General features: G+C 40.3%; 3 protein-coding genes across 10 annotated transcripts in view; 1 reads left to right on the top strand and 2 right to left on the bottom strand.

Annotated features, from left to right (window-relative positions):
• slc8a3 (solute carrier family 8 member 3) overlaps nt 1–23,887 on the top strand; it is a 173,784-nt gene that overhangs the window by 59,147 nt on the left and 90,750 nt on the right. The window lies entirely within an intron of this gene.
• Nucleotides 5,612–23,887, bottom strand: part of smoc1 (SPARC related modular calcium binding 1) — a 39,363-nt gene continuing 21,087 nt past the window's right edge. The window contains exons 8-14 of the mRNA XM_046063250.1: nt 22,084–22,276; nt 19,622–19,701; nt 16,191–16,296; nt 14,222–14,466; nt 13,283–13,336; nt 12,979–13,026; nt 5,612–7,425 (exon numbers count right to left, since the gene is read on the bottom strand). Of these exons, the coding sequence (XP_045919206.1) occupies nt 13,007–13,026; nt 13,283–13,336; nt 14,222–14,466; nt 16,191–16,296; nt 19,622–19,701; nt 22,084–22,276 (698 nt within the window). The 3' untranslated portion in view covers nt 5,612–7,425; nt 12,979–13,006. The remainder of the gene's footprint in view (nt 7,426–12,978; nt 13,027–13,282; nt 13,337–14,221; nt 14,467–16,190; nt 16,297–19,621; nt 19,702–22,083; nt 22,277–23,887) is intronic.
• Nucleotides 14,474–16,152, bottom strand: LOC123978822 (peroxisome proliferator-activated receptor gamma coactivator-related protein 1-like). The gene has a single exon (XM_046062338.1). The coding sequence runs from the start codon at nt 16,117–16,119 to the stop codon at nt 15,103–15,105; it is 1,017 nt and encodes a 338-aa protein (XP_045918294.1). The 5' UTR covers nt 16,120–16,152; the 3' UTR covers nt 14,474–15,102.

Raw genomic sequence — 23,887 nt, 5'->3', positions numbered from 1 at the left:
CTATCTCCACATGTCTTTCTAGGAATTAAGAAAAAACAGTTTCAGATTGGATCTTGCACTTATTTATTCAACTAATGGAGAGATTTTTTCATTAACCCAAGACCTTTTAAGATTTTCCAAACTTATACAAGACTAGGAAATCCTTCAAACGAAGATGAAATGTGAAAACTATCAAACCTAGAAAAGCCACTTTGTTACACTGTTAAATAACCAGCTTTGTTATTACATTATTATAAATGTCTAGGTTCCTCCCACTAATTTTTTGTAGTGTTTCCTAAAGAGTAGTTTTGCTCAGGTTGATTCATAAACCAAAAAAGCTTTCCATTTAGGGATGCCTTTACATGTAAGTAAGTCATGATGGATATCTGTGCATTGTGATAGATGCTGTATAATGTATGTAATGAATATAGTTTTTAGAGAAATTAAATTGTAACTACAGAGATAAATGTGGGTCTGGGTCAAGATTTGTTGACTAAGGTAGAGATACTGTGTGGTGCTTTCAAGGGTAGTCTTAAAAGGCAACAACCATCACACCATGCTTTGACAATTTTATAGCGTCAGGGATTTAACAGACAGGACCAGGGTGAAGTACTGTATATGTGCGCGCATACACTTTCCTTCTCCTCTTACTCCACCTCCTGCAACAACAATAATATTGGCCTTAAATGCCCCCTGCTATCTTGTTAGCCTGAAGCTCTGGATGGATTCGTAATCTTCCTATATTCCCACTTATAAAGTAAAAATCTTACTTGCATGTAAATCTTATTGGCATGTACTGTGTTTCTTCGTTCACTTCCTCACATCAGTTTAATCTAATCCAGTCTTAGTGACTGAAGTATGTTTTTGTTTGTGTGCGTGTTTGCATGTTGGTATGTGCAAATACATCTCTGTGTATAGGCTATATCTGTGCACATGGCATTTCCACTAGTAAAATACTGTATAAGTGACTTCAAAATGAAATCATGATGTTTGATACACATATACACGCACACACCTGCCTCTTGAACAAATCCAAATGGGCAGTAACTTCTTTTCACTGCCGAGTTGCATGAGCCAAATAAATAAAAGTATGGAGAAGAAAGATGAACTTAATCATAATGTCCGATGAGGAAACATTCCCCCAGCCTCTCCACTAACCACATCATTTGTGCATGAAAATATTCTTTATCATAAAACTTAAGTAAAATGTGTACAAATAAGTGGCCCCTGAGGCCTGGAGGTGATGAAAAGCAGTGCCGCACATGTGAACTTCAACTGTGTTGAAGACGGGAAAACAAAAGATCTCCCATAAAGGAAAACAGAAAAAACATGCTAGTTTCATATTTCAAATCTTTATTTCCTTATAACTTTGTGAATTATGCATTGCTGCTTTCCAAACTGCTGATAGATGCCATACTTTTTATGTAATTTTTTGCTTTTGTAATACATTTTCAGACCTTCGAGCACATAAGATATTGTGCTTTTAAATCACCTTCAGGTTTACTTATTCTTGTATTTTTTTGTCTTATTTTTCTTATATGTGGAATGTAATTTGATGGATTGTACACATGTTGCTATCAAGCATCATCTATTTAAGATTCAAGTTTTAAGAATTGTTTAACACACTTGATGGGCTGTTTGTGGGTTCTTCTTTTCTCAAATCACCTACAAGAAAATAGAATTTGTCTGTAGTCTAAAGTAAATGAGAAATTAAGTCACTTTAATACTTTAATTCTTTAATTGTGAACTACCGTGAAGTCACAGGACTATACACAATTTGAAGTCCCCCCGGCACAGTGGAGCAGGTATTAGCAAAATAAAAGAGAGGAAAGAATAGTTATCATTCATTAGGGGGTAAAATGCGTCGTCCACCTGCAAGCTCTGTTCCTGCAGCTGAGTTCTCAATCAGCGTGTGGATACGCCTGTCTGGAACGTGACCCCTGACCCCTGAGCCCTGGCCTCCTGGCAGGCAACCCCCTGACCCTGCTCTCAGGCTGCCGGGCAGGTGCTGCTGCAGGCGCAGAGGGCATCAGGCACAAATGGTGAGCAGTGTGCACCATCATCCCCCCACCGCTAATGTTTAGCTATCGCCCAAGCTAATGGCCCTCTCTAATTACCTTTAATGGTGTTTTTGATCCGTTTCTAAGTGTTTCAATGCACACAAAGGGGAAGAAAATACTACTCTAAATTCACACTACCAAAACACGTAGGTTAAATAATAGGTGATTGTATTGGGCTCTTAGAGATCTACTTCTACAGCCCGTAAGAGTCTTTTATATGTAGACATGCTGAATAAGAATATTTTAGTAATTTTTACAAGGGTAAACCATTTTTAGGAGGAAACTCCATTTGTACCATCACATTACTCACACATTGGGTAGGTGAGTAGTGCAAACTGTTAGAAAACACAATTTAAGAACTTTGACAAAACATCTTGCAGCACCTGTGCTGCCCACACGTCACTTTCAAAGCCCAAAATTCCAGTCCTCACCTATGAAACCCCTTTGGCAACCCTCAACCCCACCTTCAACAAAGGAGAAAACACACACTCTCTAAAACACACACACACGCACACATCCCTAAGCAGCTGCGTCATTATAAAACTCTTTTGAACTTCACACTGGAAGTCAAATGCCACATGTGTCAGTACAAGACAGATGTACTGCAGCTGCTTCTTGGCTTCAATTTCATCTGTGATACAACCCCCTCTCCCCTCCCTCCCTCCCCCATTTCAAAACCACCCCCATTTCAAAACCACCCCCATCACCAGCGGCCTCACCCCGAAGCCCACCGCCTCCCATCCGCACCTTTTGAAGTCTCATCACTAAATCAGAGTATCTCACACCACACATAAATCAACAGGCCAAACAGAGTGCATCTTTGAAGTCAAGTTTAAGCATTCAAACAAGGAGACAATTCATCTTGATTATTTTTATTAACTAGAACCCGTTTAGTCACTTTAATTGATACCTGCCAATTTCTTAATCTAGTTTTTATGCTATACTAAATGAATTACACATTCATAAGTCTACAGTAAAATTAAGAAAATTGCAAGCAATAATTCCTCACATTTGTCAAGTCATGAAATTCAGTTGGCTCTGTTGATACTGTGTAGTTAGTTTAAACTCCTTGTGCATACCTGGCTAACAGGGTTCAGTGTGTGAATTTGCAAACTGCAGTGAACCGTCTCTACCAGTAGGGGTCAGTATTGAACTCTTCCCGGACAGACAACTTTTCCAAAGCACAAGAGGGATACTAAGTCCAAACTATGCATACTTTGAATAGATCTGGTATAAAACAGTTTCCGGATCAATGCTGTATTGTTGCTTTTGTGGCATTATTGTACCACATGCTCAAGTGCAACTACGGTGGCTTAAAACAAGTGGAAACAGACGAGTAACATTGTAGTTCTGGAGAAGAAAAATCTAACATTGTTTCTATTTTTGAATTAACAAGCTTTTAAAAATGCTTTAACTTTTATGGTCATGTCAACTTCAACAGTCTAAACACTTGCAAACTAGAGCAAAGTAGCCCTGTAGTGTGTGCACTTTTATTCTCTTCATATGCCTCTGCAAGAGATAAATGCAACACTGACAGCTTTATGTGAGCTTTTGGTGCCCTGGTAGCAACTCTTTAGTGTGTCACGCCTTTGAGGTGTTAAGAAAGAAATAACTTGCATGTTTGTTTCTCAGTTGTTCTGAATATAGGGCATCTGCAGACCTTTTTCTCATTACGGCTGCTTTAAATTTATGTCACAGTTCAAGTGGGAAAAAAACACAAACTACCCAGAAAAGTGATACAGCTACTGTTGTGTGCCAAGATGCACTTAATCAACTGTAGTATTTGTCAGTGCAGTTTTCCCTCTAAAAAAAGACTTTCTTTTCTTTTTGGTCCTCTCTGTTATTTAGTCTTTTATGTCTCTATTGTGACACAGGTTCAAATAGCCGAGGAAATAAGGCCAATATTAAAAATATTATTATCGTTTTCATTGCTTAGCCAAACAGCTGCACCTCAAGCCACATAATTTACATTGACTAGTTTCACCCAAAGTCAACACGTCTCAGTGTTTTGTTTTCCAACAGATCTGATTTCTTCGGCTATGAATAAGAAATATTGTCAAAACATTTTGAGATGGTCTCGACAAGCCTGTGGGGGCTTTGGATTTGAAAAGTGGCTGGTGAGCAGCGAGACAATCCGGGCTTCTCTCTGTCAGACTGACAGTCATGTCTAAGCCTTCTTCACTATACGTTCCCCTTTGTGATTAGCAGTGATTACTGGCCTGTTAGGTTGTTTTAGATCTCTCATATGATCTGCAGCTCTGCAAAGTCTGGAAGCACTTCAGCAGACACACAAGACCAGTGTTCAAACCTGGACTGAAGCAGGCATTCAGAAGAGATTTCACGGCCGTCTAAGAAAGTGAAGTTTCTTTTCTCATTCTTGGCATGACCTTCCAGTTCAAATTAGACCCCACTGGACTTGTGATTATAGTGGATTAAGCACTAGATACTGTATACATTCTTGACTGTGTATAGCGATGATGGCAGGAATTGTAAAACACAAGCTGAAACAGTCAAATAACCCCCCGCAGATAAAATAAACAGTGCTCAGAGCTGATAACATCCAGTCTGGTCTAAGCATTTCAATGTTGTGAATTAGCTACTTGTAATAGCCTAATGTTTGACATGATGTAAACACAGTGAAATGTGTTTATATATATTTTACAATATGCCAGAATGACAGTGAAGCAAGTGAACACCCATATGCTGCACAATGAAATTTGGGAAAACAAATAAAGGTTATTGTACATATTTACAATAGGAGCCTTTTTCTCTCTCCTGTTCATGAGCCTCTGGAGTGAATCTTGAGAATATGCTTAAATGCACAACTCAAGAAACACACAAGCATTCAGACCACAATAGCAACTTCTGATTCTCCAATTTGAAAACCCAATTGTTCCAAAATGTGAAGAAGAATTTAAATTTTTTACATTCCAAAACTTCTTTTCCTAGTGTTTTTCCACCCTGCTCTGTAATTTCCCTGTTAATCGTTCACCCTTGGGGGACGTTTTACTTACTACATTGTCTTACATAAGGTGACAAAACTCCGAGTATGTGTGGTGTTAGTGTTTCACAGAGTAAGACTGATTGTCAACTGTTGGAGGACAGACAATGAATGTGTTTACATACACAAAATGTACTCTGATATTCCTGGGGATACTCAAATATTTATTTAAAGAACTGGCATTTGTGAACACCAATTCTTGTTTACAATAACTGGGATAAACGTGAATACGACAGCTGAAATTAGCTGATGTTAACGGCATACTGAGCCATGTAAACATTTTACTACATTTACTGGTTAGGTTTAGTCATCTGTGCCACTTTTTTTTTCCTGGCACCATTAAGAATATTTAAAACAAAATTTCTGGACTGTGATCTGTTTTGGAAAAATGAAATCCCCACCAGGGGGTCTTTGTCAGAGATTTGTTGATTTGTAACCACAGCCAGTAGAGCCTGATGAACCCATGAGCATGCGGAATTCACTATTAACATACTGGAAATGCCAGACTCTTCAGCTGTTTTTTGGGTTTGATTGTGTAGAAAATGAAAATTATAGTAATAAAACAGCCAGATTGAGTTGTAACTTTATATAAAATTACACTTAGAACCATATCGTGACACAAGATATATGTAAACCAATGGCCTCCATTGTGGTTTGAACTTAAAGCTGCATTTATTGAATATTTTTAATATCTCAACATTAAATCAAATGGATTGTGAAAGAGATCTCTCATACAGACGTACCCTCAGAAGTATCACCCAAATCTGCCGCTCTTCTGACTCATTGTTTTTATGGCACATTCACAATTTAGTTTGGTCTCAGCGCACTCATGAAGCTGTTTACAGCAAATTGGCTATGATAACCCACCTATATACTACCAGCCCAGCACCAAACACCAGACAGACAAACAGAAAGTAAGCAACTGGCTGAATATAGTGGAGCGTTTAGCAGCTAAAGAAACCAGATAGTTCCCCAGGAGTTGGCTGAGACCAAAACAGAGCTAAAAAGAGAGGAAATATGGGATGATAACGTTGCTCCATGTTCGCTACATCTGTAAGGAAGCAATTCATTGCTAACAATTAGCCATAACAATATCGTTCAGGGTCGTCTGTGTCTAGTTTTGGAATGGCTCTGCCCTCTAGTGGTCAACAATTCATTAATGCAGCTTTAATATGTTAATAATGCCACATTTATGTAGAAATGTTTTTCCTGCTGTGTGCTACAGTGTTGAGCTGCGTTAGTATACTGCTAAGACTGTGTATGCACTGTACCAGTGTTGGGGGGGTGGGGTGAAATGACATACCTCTGTTATTACAAATAATGGCTGCACAATATTTCAGTTCTTACAATCTGTTACTATTGGCTTTTGAAATGTTTCTTTTTCTGAAATGTTTATTACAAGTTTTATTAGCACAAACTTTGTAAAAAAAAAAAAAAAAACAATTGTAGAAAACAATGAACCCCTCAAGGAATCTTCTGCAGACGTGTTGATAACTGAGAAAACTACATAAAACAAAATGGTTTTGGGTTGCACAGAAAGTACACTTTTATGGAACTGTGTGGCAAGCAAGTAATTACTTATCTTAGCTTTCCCCAACACTGGTATGTACTGAACAAAAACCAGACATAACACATCTCAGACATTGTACACAAAGATCTGATTCTTAAGCCAAAATGTTAATGTATCTAGAAAGTTCTGTACAGTGCAAAGGGATTCATACAGCTAATTCTGTGCTGATAAATTAGACTTCATGGTCACAGTTTACTTCTAATACATGGCGATCACTTAATATTGCATGCTCACATACAACATTACACATTCGTTTAAATTTGTCAACATTGCCATAGCTCTTCCTTTTGACTTTGTCTTTACCAAGCAACATTTGGGGTGATTGTGACTCCCTGTAAGCTCTTCTTTAGTGAGTTACCACTGGCCTGTAAGCTGCAGATAACTATATAACAGGGAAAATGTAAGTTGAATTTAATAAGACAAAATATGCGTGTTAGTGCCTGTTCCTGTTATGTAGGACAGAATGAATCACAACAGCAGACTAAAACACAAGGGGAAATGTGGTAACATACACATCTTCCAGTGGTGAGCCTGTTATCTTTTTACAAATATATTCTCATTCTTACCTACTGTCACTTCAAGAGAAAAAAAAACGTACAGATAAAATGTCAAACATAGGGAGGAGAAAGTGCAAATATTTTGGCGCCGCTTCGTTTTCTTCTTGTTTTTCTGTTCCTTTTTTTTTTTTTGAAACTCAGGAACTTTTCTGCTCCATCTTTTTCTTTCCTGTCAGCAAGCGTACAGATGCCTTCCCTCTGTGCCCTCTGCTCTCGTCTAAGCTTCTGGATCCTTCTCTTCTCACACTAGACGACCTACTGGGAACAGAAAAGGCAGACAAGAGCAGGAAGGAGGAAGAAAAAAAATGTATTTAGTGTTCAGAATGCAGATGCACTCACACATAGCTGTTGCGTGACTAGACAATGGTTTCGCTCAACAGGCAGAAGCTCACTTAGACACAGACTCACACACACAATTTACATAATGTATGTAACATCGAATATAGTTTAATAAAATATGTATTTTTGAGTTATTATCCTTGATGCATGTTGTGTTTCTGAATGACCGTGTGGAAAGCAGATAGATCCACCGCAGCTGATAACGTTTCTCTTCGTCTAAAACCATTGCCTTTCCTTCAAGTCTCAACAGCTTCATTTCCCTCAGTTAAACAATGAAACTGACTCCATTTTTAGTTTGATAAGATCAGATAATTGTACTGTTTCATCAGTTTTGCTTTTAACTTTTTTTTTTTTACATCACTTTGTTTTTTTCCTATTATTTCCATTCAAAGTTAACTAGTAGTGTAATAAAAGAAAACTCCAATTAAAGTAACTTGTTAAAATATATGGCTTCTGCTTTCGAGTGTTACTATTTTAAAATGCAATGTGAAGCAAAGTTTATGACATGTATATTTTATGTATATTTCTTCTTCTTTCCATCAGCAAGATGTTGTTTGAGATGTCACTTATACAGTAAAGGAAGGATAGTCAGTGGCCACTAACTAAGGATTGGCTGCTAAGCATCTGTACCCCACCTACATCCCATTCTGCCATCACATGTGCTGATGTTATGTTACAACCAACTCAACAGGTTTCCTAAGTTGTGTGTTGCGTTGCATTTGTGCTGAAACTGCACGAGACAGCCAGTGTGCTACAGAAAAGATGGACTGCTCACTCATCAATCAGATGAGTGGGACAGAAAGATAACAAGGGAGAGAAAGAAAGAAAGAAAGGAGAGGCCTGGGAGAAAAGGAGATGGACAACAATCTTAGATTGCTTACAGATGGCTGTCAGAGTGGAGCAGAGGTCCTCCAACCCTGTGAGAGCTGAGGCGGTGTGCGAACATGTGTGTCTAGGTGTGTATCTTTTTATGCACCCATTTGTATTTGTGTGTTTGCATGAGGTTTGGCTTGCAGGTATGTGTACATGTGTCTAATCTCTCAACTAGCCTACAGGCGGGTGTGTGTGTGTGTCTCAGAGCAGCAGCCTGAGGGGTGGGGATGTACAGGTGCCTTCTCTGTCAGGGCTAGTTATATTAACCATGAAAAAGAAATCCAGCTGATTCCACTACACAATCTGGAAGTTTCTCAAGTCTCAGAGGATGCATTTGCTTCAGAGTCGAGTGTTCTGTTCAAACTTTAAAGCATCACAGTTCTTCCAGCAATCCATAAATCACAGATTAACTTCCATATGAGTACGTCAGTAGTGAATGCTTTCACCTATACTTTAAGTGTATGAAGTAAAATATTTATGACCACCTGTTTCTACCGGCTGGATCCAGGTGACTACTTTTGCAGTTTTAGTCGTAACATTTTTATGTAAATACAATTTCATCGTTTTTGTTACTGTCAATTTGTACCTACCTAGTTATAACATATTTCTCTACCTTAAACACAAACTAAAATAAAGCTTTATGCACAAGATGTTGCAGAGGCTAACGTTACCAGCCATAGCAACAGCTATTTTGGCATTCAGTACGTAAAGAAATGCTTGTCATCTACATTGGTATGTGGAGTGATTTCTTGGAAATTCTGTGCAAAATCACTACAGTCATTTGCAAATGTTTGTAATATAGGGTTGATTAAAAAATATCTATTGTCTTATTAAACATGAAAATCCACAGCATAATCTTAAGGAATTAGATTTTTGACATTTTGTGTAAACATTTGAAAATGTGACCAAAATTACATTTTTACCTGACAACATCATTACACTCCACCCTCTGGGTGTCATAAAAACACAATAAATTGTCAGTAGTTATGTAGATTGTTTGGTTTGGATGTTTATACACTCTATGGTTTGGACCATATTATCGGATAAAACATTGGCATTGGTGGGTCTGGCAAAAACTCCAACATTTATTTAGGTAAGAACAGGATACCAAGATATCATGGAGAGATGTTTGAATGTTAAAATATTTTAGTTATAAGACTCAGACTGGCTGTCATTTGACTGCAGTTTGGCCTCCCTCTAGTGTTCATGGATTTTTAACATTCAAGCAAGAAGGAGCAACTCAATAACAAGAACTGTAGTATTTTCTACATTCAGCGTCATAAACCATTTAACTTGGCAGCATGTACCTGTTGAACTATGTAGTACCACCATTTTTCCTGATAACTCAATCCAGTGAAGTCATGCTGTTCGTCTCTTTAGCCCTGATAAATGTCTCTCTTGTAAGGAGCTGAGCTACAGTAGTGCTGATGAATCGGCTTTGCAATTACCAGGCTCCAGAGCCGCAAATGGTGCTCTCCCTCCTCTCCTCCCAGTCACTGAGGACACTGTCTGTGCCATTAACAACACAAAGCTCCCTGGCCTCTCCCTGGACACCTTGGCCCCACTTGTGATAAAGAGCTGAAAGCAGATCCTGTCTAGCAGTGAAGTGCCTCACCTCACCTGGGACCAGCCAATAAAGACACTTGGCTCAAGAGCTGGGAATCATGGTATACTTGTACATGGTGGCAACTGGGGATAAATGACTTGGCTTAAGGATATGGATACACAGGCTGGAGTCTGCTTTGTAGAACAGCTCATGAAACAAGGATTTTTTTTTTCTCAAACTCATCACCAGAGTAACAGGTAGTGATGGTGAGCAAAGCAATGCTTATCTAATGGTCACAGTCCTCTCTGTTGACCTCTGTTACCTTTAACACAGTACGGTGTGTCGAGCTGATGTCACAGTAATTATAACAAAAGTGGTGTGGAGTAATTGCGGTTGGCTCTGAGACGACGGGGCTCTGGGCTCTCTAATGGTCCTGCGGCCCCGGTGCCAGGCCTGCCTCATAATGCCCTCCTTTCATTCCTGCCTAATGACGGACACAGCCAGGACAAACAGGAGAGGAAAGAGGAGAGAGCAGGAAAGGAGACGGGAAAGGAAGAGTTGGACAGCAGACAGGACAAAAAAGCATAACTCCCTTCTGTCTATTTTTGTCACCTGCACAACAGGGCAGGAAGTTGACCAAGTGGCAATATTCCTCATATTGGCAATATTTCCTTCTTTTATAAGAACATATGTAATTTAACAATTATAATTAATACACACCATCAGGCTACCACCTTATTACCAATTATTTTCTATAAGAAAAGTCCAAATCTTTCTTTTTAAAGGTTGCTTTCTCTCTCCTCTTGATGTCCTACAAAACTCTGACTGGAAGCCTCACTCAAAACGTAAAAAATTTAATTGGATTCTTAATCCAGAACAAAGCTTGCCTATCCTGCAAAAAACATTTTACAATCCACTGTTCTATCTACACTGAATCATGTAATTGTAACCTCACTCCCAAACGCCCTACGAGATGCACTAGTGACCACCGCTAGTGTCCATGGGTTTAAACCTCCTCGCTAACGCTTCCGCCTCCTGTAACCCAGGTCGCTGGTTCGAGTCAGGACTGTGTAGTACAACTTGGGGCCAGTTACTTAAAGATCCTGTATGCTCATGCAGCTGTCACTATCCATAACCGCTAGACTCCATTCATCACAGTACTGTTCGATTTATTACTTGAGACAACTCACCGCTGTTTATCACTGACATCTAGAGGGCATCAGCATATCTGTGTTTCATTTATAAGGCCTTGCTATCTACGTTGGCGAGATATTTAACAGCCTTAGTTGACTTCAAAGTGAACTGTGACGCCACATCACAGTGAAACTTCTTGAATACATATTTTGGCGGGAAGTTTAAGAATAGCCAATGTTTTTATCATCCACCAGCAAACGGATCCAGTGGCTGCAGGGGCACAAGTCCATTACTGTCCGTCATTACTCACCTATTTAAATTAATTACTTTTAGTCCCAGTCACTCTGGCTATGTGTGAAGTTGTGCATGCTGTGACTATAGTACACAGCAGCACGTACTGTAGGGAAAACGTTATCCGATACATAACTAAGCATGCTCAAGAACTGCTAAAATCTCTGCTAGCACTCAGAATGGATCCTCTAATATCTTAAAATTGTGTTTGCTCATGTTTAATGTGTTTTTGTGCATGCAAGCATTCACACATGCATACCCGCATGTGTTTGCACTTATGCAAACATGTGTTTACATCTTTCTAAATGGAGTTAAGACTTTAGAAAAGAACATCATGAACCCTGCATCCAAAACCCACTGCAACAAGGGTAATAGCGAGATATTTTTGTATTTTGTTTATCACAGCAAATGAGACTTAATGCTGGGGACTAGACCTGCTGCTCACCACTGGCCGGACTGTGAGAAGGGTTTACAGAGAAGAAATCACTGCTCTGGGCTTCTGTTACATATCTCATCTATAACAAGGTTTCCAGTCTCTTCAGAGGATGGATGCCACCCTCTCCAGCGCTTCAAAACTCACACAAGGTGTTCAGATGTTTTCCTTTGCTGTTGCCAACGTGTCAAGAGCGAGGAGCCTCATACAAATGTGCTCCTTTCTGCCCCACATGCTCACAATCCTTCACCAAAAAGCACGTTCTGTAAACTGTAAATATGTCCAACAACACTGCAGTGACGATCCAAAGCTGCGACAGAGCATGATAAGATTTTATTCCTGGCAAAGGCAGCCTAACTTAAAGGGATCCAGGCCCGTGAGGATCAGCTAGGCATACCTGAACACAATGGCTGTCTATCTTAGTCAAAGCAGAATGCTGCCATATGTTCTTACAGACTTCTGCTTCTTTCATGCAGGCTTTTTCTGTCTCTCCTCCTCTCTCTACATACCTCACTCTCTCCACATTTATCACTAGCTAATGCCTGAGTGGTAGCATAAGGAGCAGTATAAAGCTGTCAGGCCATTTAACTCCAGCTCTTAAGCATGAAGGTGAGAGATTCGGTGACCAAAGCAAAAACAATCGACTGAGCTTCCTCCTATGCTCTTCCAGTACCGGGGCTGTTTATCCTGGCAGCTGTGCCCTCGGTCCGAGAGGCTTGACGTTATGCCCGCCCCAAGCCACTGTTTACCCTGGCGCGGCAGGGCCGCGGCAGGGTAAACACATGACCTCAGTGCTATGTGGCGCTGAACCGGCCCAGTGGCCAGAGTCAACGGCACCAACGGGACCAATAATTGCTCAATGGGGGGGATCCTGATGGATTGAGAAGAGGAGCCAGAAAGACTGAAAAAGAGCGAGACAGACTAAAAGATCAGAAGACAATCAGGAAAAAACTACGATTCCTTTGTAACATTTGATGGTTCTTGTTAATTTAAGACTATTCTGGCCAATTGCTTGTTGTCCAAGGACCAAGACAAAGATGTCACACAAGTCTAGAGCTGACTACTGATAGGTAGAAAATTAACAGCCCAACTATTTTAACAATGAATTATAGACATTGAATTTATCAGGCAAATATGCCAACCATTCTCTGATTTCTGAGTAAAATCAGAATAAAACCACAAATGTCATTTTTACCTTTATGGTCATAACGTGAGGTGAGATGTCACACACCGCACCAGCTCTCTAAAATACCAGCAAAACAGATAATACACCATCTTAGCTATTGAAACACACACATACCTACACATCCATACAGATACATAAGGATGCACACCTCAAACATAAATGTTTTGTACAAATAATGTAAATCAAATGCTGCTGTATCGAGTACGACTGATGCATTTCACCAATGTGCATGTCAATGGGATACACTATAAGCCAGCCACAGCACTCAAAGCCAGAGCTAGCCACTTAGTGAAAGCGTATTAGTTTGCCTTACTTAACAGTTTTGTTCCTTGCCTTGTCCCTTGGTTGCCACTTGTCGTTGAGCTACCTGCAAAAGCAAAAACAAATATTAAACTTGATAGAGGTGGATGTCTCATTCTTAAGTCACTAAACCCTAAAATATGCCTTTAATCCTACAGCTACCTTCACTCCAACTGTGATTTATTGTTCATGAATTGAAAGTTTTCTTTGTCATTCATGTGTTAAATGTCAATGTGTGTTAAAGTTTTTCTCTTGGCTGTATGACATTTGGATTGTAGCTGGCAGCAGCCTCTCACTATAAGCCGCTTTGACAGTTGTTAATGATCTCTATTAGGACCGTTCTGTACAGTCATGATGAGTAGTTTGTTATCCGGCCCAGACAGCGTCTAGGATCCACTAATACATTAGTCTTGTCTAAATATTCATCAGTATTTCTAAGGGGAGCGGTGCACCTTATTTAGATTGCCAACACATCTGTTTGTCACATGCACCACACTTACTTCATCCCTTCCTCTAATCCACAGACTGACTTGACTTTTTGAAACCATGTCATGATGAATATATTAGTAAAAATCTGATGTGGGAATAAATGGAAAATGCTCTTTGTATTGTACACTTGTACACTTGCCAATTTTAAAAACACATGGAAATCAGATCAACCAACAAGTACTTTGAAGATTTATGAGAATAAACAATTTGATATTTCTATAAGAGATGTCATTTGTTTTATATTTGTTCCAAGTATCTGTTAAACTGTAGAAAATGAGTCCTGCATGCCAAAGGGCATCTCTAACCAGGTGTTGAAGGAGACAAGACCCTAAATGCAGATTTTTTCCAGCTGGCCCGAGGTTCATATCAGGTTCATGACCCTACTCTATGACCCTGCCAACCCACTCCCAACCACACTGTTTCCTCCTGCTTAGTTTTTCCACAGCTTTCCTTTTTCTCTTACCCTCCTTGCTGACGCCCAGGCAGCCTTTCAGCTCCTGCAGGGAAATTGCCCTGTCCTTATTCAGGTCACAGTAGTCGGTGAATTTTCGGGCGCATTTCTTGGGTTTGGCTTTCTTCTTCAGGTACCTCTTAAACGGCTTGAGTTCCTTCTTGTTGATGTCGTGGCTGCCGTTGTTATCCAGCTGGGCGAAGTACCAGTGCACCACCCTCTCTTCTAAAGTGTGACTGGGATCAGGCTCGACAAACCTGGTTATGGTTAGAGGAACAGACGGGAGTGAGAGCGTGAATGTTTCAAAACCTAGAGAGGATTGGCATAAAGGGTAGTAACAAAACAAAATCTGATAACACAACAATGAACTGGAAATACAGAAGAGGAAGTCCACATAAATACAGTAAAGATAACACGTTAAATGTTGAAATTTAAAATAGGTTGATAAACAATTCTTAATCCTGCATGACACACTGCCATTTGATGTGTAATCACATCACTTCACACTCAATTCAAACAATATTGGTCCATTTTCAAATGAAATCAAAACATCCTGTGCCAAAAAAGATGTACATCTGGATTCTTTAGGCAGCTTTGTTTTATGTCAGAAACTGACATCTTGTTTTATTACAGCTTAGCTTGCTGTTTAAAATCATTTAAAATCAACTTTCTTTTTTTTTTTTTCTTTTCCTACTTTCATTACAAATCTTCACTTCAATAGAAGGTGTTAGCTTGCAGAAACAAAATAAAACAAACAAAATAAATGCAAAACTAATGCAACAACTTAAATGTAAAGACAGTGTTGCAGGTGAGGAGCCAACCGTTGGCTCTGAGGTAAGTATCAGCTGCTTCCTGCTTCAGGCCTCGTGTTACCTCATCAGATTCTGCTGGGCCTACTTCAGTAAAGTGTCAAAGTCTAGTGCATGAAACTTGCCTTTTGCAGGCAATGGATCGTACTCTCTACTCGAATCCAGGTCAGAATAGCTGGACTTGCAGAACTGTCTCCTTCCACCAAAACAGAGATCGAATGGCAGCTCATCAGGCTTGCGCAGCTTGCCTCCATTCTCTATGGCTGTAAAAGCATCCTTGTTGTCGTAATAAGTCACAAACCCGTAGTTGTCCCCGTGGTCTCTAAAGTGCAGCGTGCAGTCCTCAATTTCACCAAACACAGAGAAGCGCTCTTTAAGTTCTTTTTGGGTCATTGTTGCTCGAATTCGACCAATGTAAACAACCCGGCGCTCCTCAATGGCTTTCCCCTTGCATCTCTTGACTTCTTCCACATTTGCCTTTGTACCGTGACCATAGCCAGGTCTACCTGAAGGGCTGTACAATCTACTGCTTCTACTCCACTGTGCTCGTCTTTGAGGGGATCGAGACCGTGACCTGGAGCGGCTCCAAGAGCCAGAACGAGAGGAGGAATAAGAGTACTTCCTCCTCCTTGGAGGAGAGTGGGACACAGAGGTAGAGGACCGAGAGGAGGAACGGGATGAGGAGCTGGAACTACTCCCAGAGTGATAGGGACGATACCTTTTTTTTAGGTGGAGAGCGTGATCTAAACCGATACCTAGAGGAATGAGAGTCTGACTCTGACCCGCTAGACGTAGGGCTGGGAGAACGATGGCATCTTCTTTTTCTCGACCGGCCTCCAGTCCGTTCTTTGGGACTAGGTCTGGGGCTGGGTGTGCTTTGCAGAAGTGATTAATCTTTTCAGGACAGCACAGACAGCTTTTATCCAAATACCTTTCAGTCTCATCAAGTTCTAGCATTGATGGAAAGTGAACACCAAACCCTGTCAGCGTCTGTGCCAAGATCTGCGTGTTGCATGTCAGAGATAAAATATTAGCATTCAATTCAGAAAACCAGAAGGAAGGATTATTTAAGAAAAACCAGAAGGCATGGGAAACCTCCATGAATAATCAGCCATAAGGTATCCAGCTTAGGTACAATACTCGAGTCTTCACAGGTACACGACACTACTTACCTCCCACCACCAGAGGGGGCTGGTGAGGTTATGGCTTGCACCATGTCTGTGGTGAGGGCATCTAACAAGCTTGTAATGAATTCCACTTTCTTCCCATCTGGGCAGCCTGGCACAAATCAAAGACAAAAACAGACCAAAATTACCTTCCACAACTAATTTGAGTAATTAGAGTACAGTGAAGCTGAAGAGCCTTTAAAGCCACCAGTATACCTGAATCAGTATGACGGACGTCAAACGGAAAACGGCTGTTGGATAGTAAAAGTAAGCATAAAAACCTTGTCCAGAGCTTAATGACAAACCGGGTGTATCTATTAACTGGCTTATGTTCACAAGTTCACAATTACTGGTGTATCATTGTATGTGTGGTGTGTTAGTGAAATACATAGTTTGGCTGCTTTTTTTAAGAGTTCAGAAAAGCAGAGCTGAGGCACATGGCAAGAGGTGAAACAGAAGTGTGCGGTGATGAGAGAGTTGTGTTGAACAGTGCAGACCTGTTAACTTTTATGACGCAATTCTGAACACCTTGGGTAGCTCTTTTTAATTGCCCAGATGTATGGTTTTAATAGGAGGCTAAACCAGTGCAAATTTTTCCCTCCTAATTGTGTCTCTTAAAGTCAAACTTCAAACGCAGCTGCATAGTAAACTAATCTTCTGTGTCTCCTTTTTTTGCTCAAGCTGTCTTAGTCGCTTGCCTCCTCCCCTTCCTCTGAGCGCTTGCGGCCTCCTTGTTTTCTGCTCTGTTCATGTCTTTTCATTCCTTTTTGTGTTGGCTCAGGGGGTTTTGTGGGAGGTGGTCTGCTGCCCCACCAGGTGAATCCAATTAGCATCTCCTACGACACGACAAACTCGGAGAAGCACTGCCTTGCTGCGCCTTAATCCAAGTGTTAAATTGGGGTGTTATGAAGCGCAAACCGTTATGTCGTATGTGGCAAGGTGTTAAGGGCGCAGTGTGGTGCAGGACCTCTGGCAGCGTCAAACAAGCTCAGGGCCACTTGGAGTTGATCTTGTTAATCTGAAGACTTACACATTAAAGCTTTACCAAACAAGGTTATTATTCTAAAAGTACACACATCTGATCAGCCAGAGTCAGATAAATAAAGGTCCACAATAAAGAAGAATCACATCTTTGCAGGTTCCATATGTTTTTCACCTGTGAGTAGTTGAGTTTTTTCTTTCACCTGAATTATCTTTAGAGTCTATAAAGAGTTACAACTATCCATTTCAAAAGAAAAAAGCTAATTTTGAACATATAAACATCATTTGTTTATATGTTAATATTAAGTTCTGGAGATAAGTTCAGACTTTTCCACCTACAAAGATCAATAAAAATTAATTAGTAACTTTTTGCTGAACTGTGTTGGGTAAGCACTCTGTCCAGATAAAGTCGGGTTCACCAACATTCGATTTTTTTCTCGCTGTAGTATAAAGTGATCACACAGCAGCTGGTTAAGTCAACCTTAAAACCCTGAACCAACACTACAGTGGGTGTCTGCAAATGTGGACATGTATCACTCTTGTGCACTTTGGAAGTTTGTAGGCACATACAATCCACAAAATGAAGAGATGGCAAAATTTACGTTTGGTTAAACCCTTGTAGCTTCATAGAGGCGGAAAGTGTAATTTTAGTGTGAGGTGATGTTTACCACTCCACCATTAGGGATGCAGCAATAAAATCTGAGACTGTGTTAAAGTCTTGATCTTTACAGGTTAATGACAGGACAGGAGCAAATAGAAATTCTTTTAATATATAGATTTTGAATAAATACAGTTCCTCAACTGACTGAACTAGAAGATCCCAGCCTTTGGTCTCAGGGGGAGAGCTCTTATCTGTTCCTCCTGACAGAAGTGGTATTGTGCCACTTTGTGTACAGTGAGATTGAACCTGTAGCTGCATGCTGTTAATAGACTGCCCTCTCAAGCATTCTTTTCTCCCTCTTGCCTTGATGTGACAACAATGAAATAGTATGCTTTGTTGTGGTGGTTCAGAAATCCCTCTACAGTACATTAAAAATATCTCCATTCAGCACCCTGTGGTCACCAACACCCCCCAGCAGCCCCCCCCAGCCTCCCCACCCCGCAACACTCACACCTTCCATAAAACATGCCACACATCTGCTGCACAGTCAGGAGTCATGCTTGACTCTGTAAACTCACCAGATGGGGAATTAAATAAGAGTTACAATGCAACCTTAAATGATGGGGAAACAGAGGGGCAACAAAAGTAAGTGAGCAATAACAAGGGCAGAGGAGTATGAGCCAAGGTTGTGACCTCTGGTTTAGAGGAGAGTCCCTGATCTTTGCTGCCAAGAAATCCAACACCACAAAGTGTGATTTGGTCAATTCTTAATCAAAGCAAGTGGAAAATTATTTCCTGTTAAAAGTGAAAATAGACATACTTGTGTACAATGCAATTTTCTGACTGTTCTCTAAACCCCTCCCCTGGACAGCAGTTGTCCAATCAACAACTGTAACTAAGTCCAGCAGGTCAAGCTTTGGATTTCTCCACATACTGAAACGATATGCATGGGGCTGTAGTGAGAGATTCTACATACATGTATTTGTGTTTGTCTGCACTATGCATGTCTAGCTAACTAGCTTGCTACCTACAAGAAGATGATGATTTCATACTACATACTTTAAGTCTGTGTGGTTACAGGTTAAAAGCCACAGTCATGACAAGCAAGTCCACTGTATAGTATTTCACTATTGTGTGGAAACTCTAACCCAGCATGCTAACAGGTAATGTTGGCAGCTCTCTCTACTCTTTATTGGATTTGGGGAAGTTTACACTAATTATCCAAGATAGCGTTATGTTTTCCAAACACGTTGGGTAATGTGCATCTTAAAGCCTTTTCTTTGGTAAAAGTGAAACAATTGCGAACAATGAAGCATAAATCTAACCTTTGTGTTGCTTGTCCAAGTATTTAAGCCCAACCAGCATTATGTTAGAATGAAATGAAACTGTCTCATCTTAAATTTTTCCTTATTATACTTCATGCATCAGACTACCTCTACACTGCTGTTCAAGAACATTACTGCTGCTTCTTTATTTCCAGATAATGTTAGCTTAATTGTTAGAGCTGAATCTGCCAACAACAGCAAAATAGCAGGTCACCAGCTAGAAATTAGACACTTGAAACTTACTGACAATTTCAGTGGTAAATCTGACCGTTATCGTTGTAAACTGCATATGTGTCGTACAAGAACAACAAGCATGGCAAAAGTAGCTAAGAACAGTGGGGCTTGGAAAAGTAGCTAAGAACAGTGGGGCTTGGAAAATGTCATTGTCGGGATTATTTTTTCTAGGTCTTGTTATTAGTGCCAATGAATATTTAAACTTCATTCATTTGTTAAAAATAAGTTTTGACACCAGTTTCAGCAATCCCACAAGCCCACAAATGAATGGAACTGCAGTGAAAAGGGAGAAAAACCTGTCAGGTCTCTGCCTTGGAAGGGATCTTCTGTGTCTGAGATGCGAGATGCAACACTGTCACACTCCGGCGTCTGGTACCTGTTACACAGAGAGGAGAGGACAGCAGAAACATGGCTGCATGAGACAGAAACAGAAGGAGAAGCTGAAGAAGGAAAGAATAAAGCTGTTTTAGCAATGTGTGAAAAACCTGAGATATCCGAGGAGAAGCTCGTCTGTGATGACAAAGTTGATCAGCCATAGGAAATGAAACAAAAATCAAACAAAGCCTCGAACTCAAGACTCAACAAAACAAAAACACTGCAAAAGATTTTCCTTGTTTTCCTTCCAGACCACAGAACAATCTGAAGTGGAGCTTAAAACCAGGAGATGTTATTGTTGCAGGACCAATATCTGTGCCTCGCTTGGTGATGAAAAATATACTCTCCCTAATCTCTTCACATGCATTCTTCTCTTACTTCTTAAACTACAACCTGTTGTTCTTTAGCTTTAATCTCTGTATTCATTTTTGATCTTTACTGAATTATTGATAAGGTCGTTGACCTTTCTTTTAGTAAACGCTTAATAAATTAATTTGATTTGACGTGCACAAAGCTTTGTTTCGGATCCATGACAAACTGTTTGGCATTATGCGTGGCATGACTCGTTTTCTCCTGGCTATTCTATCAGTGGTTCTTGAATAGGACGGAAAATTGAGCATGTGTGTTTCATTTGCCTTTTTTTCACAGCGCAGGGCCATTGATCGAAGATGAGATGTTTGATGCATAACTTTGCACATTGCTGTCCTGAGGAAAGAATTTGGGATGAGTGACATGAGGTCTAGTCCAAAATACATTAGATTGTAATGTGAAGGAAAAAAATCACCTCAAGGTTGTCATTCAGTGTCTCAATGCAGATGGGAATTAGGTCTGTGAAAGTGATTTATTTTATGGGCTGTCAATTAAAAATACGCTGGTATCTCATTGATGTGAAACTAAACCTAAAACTAAACTAAGTTATCGTACATTCAAACTATAGCAGGGCCAAACACCAACTCACTTTTTTGACTGGAAAAAGTCTGTACCTCATCCTGTAAAACATAAACCCTTTTGTGGAGAGAGAATGATGATGCCCCTTGAGGAACAAAAACAAGTCATCTATTTACTGGTGCATGCTTACAGGTTTTTAAACATCCAATCTCTTTCCCTTTGTCTAACACTGTGTTGTAATATTGAGAAGTTTTTAAACAACCAAAACATGAGTAATGGGCCGCATTTATTCAACATTTTTCTGTTGCCTCATCTCCATCCCTGTGACATACAGCTCTTGCATAAACGCACTGTGCCTACGCCATTTCCCTGAAAGCAATATAAACAGAAACAAATGTCATATCAAGCACTGAGTGTTTATGGTCAGCTAAATGATATTCCCATCAGAACTTGAGGCTAATTGTTTTACCAAGCGAACCAGCAACGGCAACTTGGATCCAAAATCTTCGTAGCGGCGAAAGTAGCTGTTAGCGATTAGCTCTAGCGCCTTTAGCAGGTCAAAGTTTTCACTTATCCTATAATATATCTCAATAAATCTACTGTACAACATTTTTTTCAGACTCCTAAAGACTTTGGTGATCCTTTGACGACTTCTCTGGTGCCACAAGTACAATGTCTTTTGGATGAATAGCCTTCGATTTTGGTACATATTTTGAATTATTTTTTTAATTTGAATAAATTTGGTGAGCCCTTAAAGGCACAATGAGTAGGATTTTCCTAAAAAACAATGTATAGGCTCATACAAAAATAATCCCCCTCAATCTTCATTTAAGATCTACTAGAAGTGTGTGGCAGTGTCTGAATCTGTAGAGACCGTGCCCTCTAGGAATTGTGAGTTTACGCTGCAAACGACAAATCCTTCACTTATGCCTTTAGCTCTTATCTAGCGCTATCATTGGATCACAGTTTCACTCAAAGTACTTTGGGTTTTGACCAAATACTCGCAAAACTGATGACATTCCTATCAGCCTCAGAATGTTAGCATTATAACACTAAACTAAGATGAGAATGTTAGCATTGTGATTATGAGCATGTTAGCATGCTGTTATTAGTATTTATCTTAAAGTGACATGCTTCAGTAATCCTCACAGAGCTGCTTTGGCTGTAGATTGTTATTATTAAAAATTAAATTCACAGACTTTACTGCCAGAGACACCTTAAAACTAGCTGCTGTATGTGTTTAGGACTGGCATTTCTCATGAAAATTTTGTAGTCTTGCTTGTGCTTCCAAATGCGTTGTCCAGCGCTGATACCAAACTGAACAAAGATTATGATTTTGCCTCATTATACCTGTCCTGCTACCAGGATATAAGATTGCCAGTCTCAGTTTGGCAGAAAAAGAAATAAACACTCAATCAAATGGAAAGGAAGCTTATTATATTTTCCAGTGGACATCTGAATGCCATAGTACCTTAATAAAAGTAAATGCTATTACCTGGTGGAGGTTCCAGGAATGGGCCGTCCCGTGTCCACCAAAACACACCAGCAGTAGCCTGTGGACTGATGGCATTGGACCGGTTTGTAAAGGCCTCCGGTCCCACAGTCAGGGATAAAAATGGCTTCACGAGGATTCTGCCGAGCCTCGTCCAGTGCGGTCTGTCGCTCCTGGTCACAAGAGGGAACTTTCTCTAAAACCATGAGAAACGCACTCAATACAGAGGGAAACCAGAAACACACACATCTATCCCAAGATTAATAGGGCATGGAGTAGGTTGAATGAGAATGTAGACCAAGTGGTTATTGATATATGTAAACCTGATTCGGGATGATCATGTCACAACTTCAAAATGTATGATGTAAAGTCTTTGAAGCTGTGACATTCAAACAAAGCATTTATAGTTGCATGATTGCATGTGTTGTACTTGGTTCTCACTCACTATTTACAGGCAAGAAGCCCAACACCACGATCGACTATCGATCAACCAATGTCCATCATGATTAGCTAGCTACTGGTTGGTAGAAAGTGCAATAAGCCTGTGAAACACATCTGTCCTGGTTAAAGCTCCTGAGAAAGGTGGATCTTTTGTTAAATGAGTTTAGAGTGACAGTGTCATCAAGGCTGCTTATTTTCACCAAGATTTGTTTCGGTTCCAAGTGTTACGTAAATAAAGAGCGCCAAATGTGATGAAGAAGTTTCGGAGACTGATGAAGACCTACGCAGGATTGTTAATTGAGCCTGGCCGGGAGATACAGTGCCAGCATACAACATGCGAACACATGGAACACAAAACCTGAAGGATACTTCCTGTCTGAGGATATTTATCCTTTCTAGACCAACAGAGATCCACTTAGTGTCCAAATAATGTTATTGTTCACCCCTCTATACAGGTGTGAACAGTCCGTTGGATATTGGTTCAAATCAAGACACTATGCTTACCTAAGTTAACCTGAGGTCACGTTTTGTGTCATTCAAGCCAAATGCAACACTTTCTCAATAGTCAGTCTGTCTGTAATGAAACAAAATAAAGATAATCTCGACCTTGGGTTAGCAACTGGATAGCAGTGCATCCTTATAAAGGCAGCTGCATCAGTCAGTTGACCAAGCAGGCAGAGGGGAGAGACAAGAGTCTGACCTACTGTTTGGAGAGTCACTGGCTGTCACCTTTAGTTTACTTTAGCTCAGTAAACCCGTGTCATAGTACCCCTAAATTCTTCACACCAAGGACTAGACCTCAGCAATGTTCCTTCAGAAACCCGCGGTTACAGATGCTGCTACTCATCACTTGTGTAGGGTGAACACAAACAAACCACACCAAGCTGTTTCAGCTAATCTGTATCCAGCGACATGTTCAACCATTCAACCGCTACCATAAATTCTTTACTAGTCCTTCCTCAGGTTGTATTGGGAAGTCTTTACGCACCACGATCTGTCATATCTGTCACAACAACAGCCGCTCGGCCCTTGAGAGGCAGCTCCTGCAACACCTTGTCCCACCACACTGTATTTACATTCACATCCATTTAGTCTATTGCTCACTCTTAAGCCAAGTACAACAGAGCTGCAGGCTAAACTTGTTACCATGGCGATGAAGTGTGCTTTTCCCACTCCTGATCCATTCTTCATTTTACTTTCAAGTGTGCTATGAAGCATTAAGCTACAAAAAGAAGCTCTAACCGTTTGGAGCCTTTTCTTCAGGGTGGTGAGGCGCTGTTTTTGGATTGTGGGGCTGATTAGTGCCTCATCTGTACCGGTAGTCTCAGCTCACACATTTCCAGTAACCAGAGCATAATTAAGACAA

This window comes from Micropterus dolomieu, linkage group LG11 (assembly GCF_021292245.1).
Source record: "Micropterus dolomieu isolate WLL.071019.BEF.003 ecotype Adirondacks linkage group LG11, ASM2129224v1, whole genome shotgun sequence".
NCBI lineage: Eukaryota > Metazoa > Chordata > Actinopteri > Centrarchiformes > Centrarchidae > Micropterus > Micropterus dolomieu.
The sequence above is the reverse complement of the archived record's forward strand: the minus strand, read 5'-3'. Positions and strand labels throughout refer to the sequence as shown.

Coding starts and splice junctions, on each gene's coding strand:
- LOC123978822 (XM_046062338.1), bottom strand. CDS start 16,119: ATGGAGGTTTCCCATGCCTTCTGGTTTTTCTTAAATAATCCTTCCTTC.